The 5,457-nt window shown below is 37.0% G+C and overlaps 1 protein-coding gene across 1 annotated transcript; it reads left to right on the top strand.

Moving 5' to 3' along the window:
• The first annotated feature begins 700 nt into the window (after positions 1–700).
• On the top strand, positions 701–2,069 carry GIMD1 (GIMAP family P-loop NTPase domain containing 1). Its single transcript, XM_015811550.1, has 2 exons — positions 701–1,093; positions 1,809–2,069. The coding sequence occupies exons 1-2, from the start codon at positions 701–703 to the stop codon at positions 2,067–2,069; spliced, it is 654 nt and encodes a 217-aa protein (XP_015667036.1).
• Positions 2,070–5,457: the final 3,388 nt, after the last annotated feature.

The following is a 5,457-nucleotide window of genomic DNA, read 5'->3' as shown; positions in this document are numbered from 1 at the left end:
TTATTGTCTAAAAGGTGGAATGTCAAATTAATTAAGATATGTATAGACTGAAGATTATTGATGAATATTAGAAAGGTACTTTTTGTTTGATTGATAGAATAAGAACTGTATTGGTTCGAATATGACAGTAGATATTATGGGGGAAAGAGAGGGAATTAGTTGTTGTAATACTTTGAGATTTGTACTGATGATATTCAAACGTAATGGAATTACTGTGCTCAGCCGCCATGCTACTTTTCAAATATGTAAATGTAATATTGTAAAATTAATAAAAAAAACTAGGGGAAAAAAATTTATGGGCAAACATTTAAATATCAAAAAACTAATGTAATGTTGAACAAAGAGGTCCACACATCTGCTCAAAGATTGTGGGACAACATCCAGTGCTACTGTTTTAATTCCTAGGAATGGCAATTCAATAGTTTCCTTCTTCAAGTTGTCTCCTTAACCCAGGGGTAGGCAACCTTGGCTCTTTTATGACTCGTGGACTTCAACTCCCAGAATTCCTGAGCCAGCTGGCTCAGGAATTCTGGGAGTTGAAGTCCACGAGTCATAAAAGAGCCAAGGTTACCTACCCCTACCATAACCAATTAAGCTTAGCTCCGATATATGGTAGCAATGTCTGCATAGTGCCACTACTTTTATTAAATAATGTTACTATTCACTTTTCATCTCATAGGAATTTCAAGCGGGAAATACAATGTCTGACGATAGCAAGATGAGCATCAATCTCCTCCTGCTTGGAAGAACACAAAGTGGGAAAAGTGCAGCAGGAAACACTCTTCTGGGAAGCACAGACTTTGCAAGTTTTCTTTCCCCATGCTCCGTGACTACAACCTGCCACCTAGGTCGCAGCTGTAACATTTCAGGTTTTGGCCGTCAGCAAGGAAGAGCACTAACTGTGCAAGTCCGTGTCCTGGACACTCCTGGATATCCTCACAGCAGCCTGAGCAAAGAGCAGATCCAGAAAGACATAAAAGATGGTCTAGCCCAGCACTTTGGAGAGGAAGGTCTGCACTTGGCACTTTTGATTCTGAGAGCTGATGTTGTTTTATGTGAAGAAGAGGAAACTTCCACCATACAACTGATTGAGGTAATGTCCATGATAAATAACAGTGCTATATATATATATTGCCCCATCACCAGGGTTTAATGCTCAGATAACGTAACATCAAACTACAATAGAAATTGCACATTAAAATATTGGACTGGGAATTAAAGTAAAATGTTATGAATTTTAAAAAATGAGATATGTGTGTGTGAATTCATCCAAATCCAGTTCTTACCTATATGTGGTGATAGTGTTGGGGTACAGATTTTAATACAGATTTTAATAAAGGCAAGCAGATTACAACTGGATTCTAAGGACTAAATTCTAACATAGAATATGGCCTGATAGAAATGTGAAAGGTATATTAATACACTTACTATGATCTTCAATTTGACCACAGGACGGCATGTTCTTTTCTGTAAAGTTCAGAGTAATATATATGGCTTGTCCAACATATATGTCTTGTTTAGGCAATTGTTAAGTGATCCTGAGTTGAATCTGATTTTTCATGAAAAGGTTTAGATAGAATTACACATACGGTAATTGGATTGTCATTTATACCTATCAGCTATGATACCTCCCAAAAGCCCCTTTAAAAAGATTGGGATTTTTCAACCATAAGAGACAGGAGGTAGGAAAATTCCATTGCATATCAAAGCCAATGGTTGGCTTATATCCTGAAAAAGATAAAATCATGTGTGTAAAATAATTGTTAATTATTAATTAAACCAATGTCCCATTTTTTTTACCTTTACAGGAACTCCTTGGGCCTAATTGGAAGACTTACACAGTCATTTTATTTACTCATGCAGACCAGATTGAAAACTCATCATTTACTATAGACAAATATTTGCATAGTGCCTCAGACACACTACATAAAGTAATGCAATTAGTTCAGCAAAAATGCATTTTTATTGACAATCATGCCAGATTTCTAAAACATGAAAACCTAAAAGCTTTAAGAAAAATTATGGAGTTTCTAAAACAAAACAATTTCCAGACCCTTCATGTGAAATAAACAATGCTATACATTTAAATAACTTATAATTTCCAAATTCTGAATTCTTTGCTGCTTTTATAATTCACTCTTTTGGGGGCATGATGGCTCAACAGTTAAAGATGCTGAGCTTGTCAGCTGGAAGGCTGACCTCCAGGGTTTGAGATCCAAGCGCCGCACAATGGAGTGAGCTCCCGGTTCCTGATGCAGTTCCTGCTCATCTAGCAGTTCAAAAGCATGTGAGTAGATTAATAGATACCATTTCAGTGGGAAGGTAACAGTGTTCCGTGTACCTTTGGCATATAGCCATGGTGGCCACATGACCACGGAAATATCTTCGGACAATGCTGGCTTTCTCTGCCAAGAAATGGAGATAAGCACTCGCCCTAGAATTGGACATGACTGGATAGAAAAACCTTTACTTTTGGAGTATTTTTAAAATTCTTTAGGCAGACATTTTACATTTCTATTACTGAATATAACTAGAATGAAAAACAAAACTGAAACTATCTTTAAGAGTTAATACAGTTAGCTAAAGAGATAGTATTTAATATTTTGATTATTAAATTATGGCAGGTATACAGTGCCAAAACTGAAGGAAAGTTTGGTTCCTGCTATCAGCTTTTTTTTTCCAGTTCTGTTGTTCAATCTTATCATGATTACATTTTAGCAGTAAGAAAAGGTATCAATTTAGCTATCTGTTATTAAACTTTTAAATTTTAAATGCTGCATAAAATAATTCACAATCATGCATAATGATGTTAATATGCCATCTACTCAACAACAATCACCGAATTCACCAAAGTTTTTAAGAAGAAAAGGAGATTAGAAACAAACATATTTGGAACTCTTCAGCGTTTTGGGATACATAGTCATTTTTTCAGATTCAATTTCCACAGTATCAGATTGCAGTATACTATTGAAAACTACTTATTTTCACCAAGTATATCCAGGATCAAGTATAAATTTCATATATTCAACTCTCAAGGTGGTTTTAAAATACCTATACTTTGTGTACTAGGCCTATATTTCCAGAAAATAATATATTTTCAATACATTAAAAATATTTTAATATTACCTAATACTGATGCATTGATAACATCACACTAGATATAAAATATACACCTTGATCTCCTTTATTTCTGAACTACCAGTTTGTGCTGAAGCTGATTAATGAAATTTGCCTTGTTTATTTATTTAGTACTACTACAAGAATGTTTTTGGGAACAGTAGAGAGGGTATTTCACTTCAAGCCTGTATAGCTTATTTGGCAAATATGATGGAATCAATATCTGCCTTTTACGTAACTCAGATAGAATCCAGTAAGGAGCTTGGGAATCCATGAGAAAATAAATTGTAACTTACAGCCGTTTTAGAAATTTTAAGGAATGTTTCCTTCTATTTTGAAGGCATTAGTGCACCTCACTTGAAAATACTGTATCTCTTGATCCAACCACATTGTACAACTTCTGTTCAGATTCCAATCTCTACTTTTAAATGAAAATTTTATAGAATGTGGGAGGTTAGTTGCAGAGAGCCTTGGAATGAAATGCATTACTTTGATACCTTTTAATCTAATTTCAATCCTGGTGTGGGACTGAAACTGAATTGTTCACCTTGGTGGATAACTTTGGTTGGACTAAATAGTAGTTCTTCTGGTCATATCAGATCTGTCAGCTGCATTCAGTAACACTGTATCCTAGACTTCCTTTGAGGGTTGTGGTTCCATGCAGCAACACTGTGAGATGCGCCATCAAACGTGGGCTGGCACAAGATTCAACTATGCTAGTTGAACCATGCTATTTTCATATATGTATGAAACTGGCGGCAGAGATAATCCTTGGTTTATGAAGAGGTATTGTCATTATACCCAACTATGTATAACCATTGGAAGCCAAGCAGAAAACACATTGGACATTCAGTCAGAATGTGGAAACTATGAGGGACAAGAAAAGATGAAATAGACTGAAATTTGAATACCTAAAAAGTAGAGTCACTGAGTCACAGTAAGCATCTGATTCAATGTCAGTTCCTACTCTGAATCTTCATAAGGCATGTTATGAACACAATTCAAAGTTCTGGTTTTCTTCTACAAACCCTCTATTGAGACCAAGTTGAGTTCGTTTTCACAAACAGTATCTACTTGCCTTGTGTCTTCAGTATGGAAGGAGCCCTCCTGCTCAATAGGTAAGGACTGAGAGTGGAAATAAAGTTTGTGGGCAGAATAACCAACCTTTAGCTGACTGAATAGTGTTCCTATTTGTTAGTTTTTAAGAAGGCACCAAAAATGAAACATTCTTTACATGCATATGGAGCTAAAGTGCTATCTTACAGAGCTGCTATTAAAGTGGTTTTTAATTTTAATGTTCAGAACTTTTTAGTACATTTCCCTTTCAGTGGTTTAAATGGATTTTAATGATAGACAACATATTCTATTTCTCTATAATTGTTTTCATAGGGCACCCAACCATGAAATGCATCTATTATTTACAGTTTCTGTTTTTTCTCTGGACCATTTTTCTGGGCTATGTATTGTTACAATCATTTGAACTAGGGTATTAATATATTACTGCAGCGGTTCTCAACCTATGGGTCGCGACCCCATTTGGGGTCGATTGACCATTTCACGGGGGTCGCCAAGCAAGGTTGTCCACCATTTTTTCCCCTTTTCCGGCGGGTGCCTTACCTCCCTTGAGCTGGGCCAGCTGGTGGTCGGCCTGCTCCGTCTCTGCCGCTTGCCAGCTACGCCTCGGCCGGCGCAGGGGGCGGAACCACGCATGTGCGGCGCTCCCGGGCAGGGAAAGTCCTCGACTTACGACCGTTGGGTAGTCCTCGACTTACGACCGGTTTAGTCCTCGACCTACGACCGGTTTAGTCCTCGACTTACGACCGGTTGGGGTCGCGGCATTAAAAAGGTTGAGAACCACTGTATTACTGTAATAAATTTCACTACAGCCTGACTACTACTTAATTTTCATGCATTAGCAACATTTGAGTTTGGGAGGGAAGGATCCTAATTCCAAACTAGTTTCCAACCCTGCTTATAGATACCACAAAATGAACTGATGGGTATGGGCATGCATGCATTCTCTACCACTTATCTGTGGCCCTAATTAATGATTTTTTTTTCAGTTTTATACAGGAATGAAAGTTTGTATTTTTGGTATATGTTTTCCTCAAGCCTGACTCCCATAACTCATGGATTTGCTCAGTTTTCTCACCACAGTACAGAAGTTGTTTGTCATTCCCTTCTTTCAGGAACTCTCTTCAACTTCCTTACAGTATCTAGTGTCTATCTTTGGTAATCCCTGTGTCCTGTATTCAAATACTAACCAGGTCGAATATCATTAAAAATTTTAAGATCAGCCAAGGTCATCTGTAAGGTTGTAATAAATTGAATGAGACATGG

This window comes from Protobothrops mucrosquamatus, unplaced genomic scaffold (assembly GCF_001527695.2).
Source record: "Protobothrops mucrosquamatus isolate PMUCROS unplaced genomic scaffold, P.Mucros_1.0 scaffold_4, whole genome shotgun sequence".
In the NCBI taxonomy this organism is placed as follows: Eukaryota; Metazoa; Chordata; class Lepidosauria; order Squamata; family Viperidae; genus Protobothrops; species Protobothrops mucrosquamatus.
This window is presented reverse-complemented; position numbering and strand designations above follow the sequence as displayed.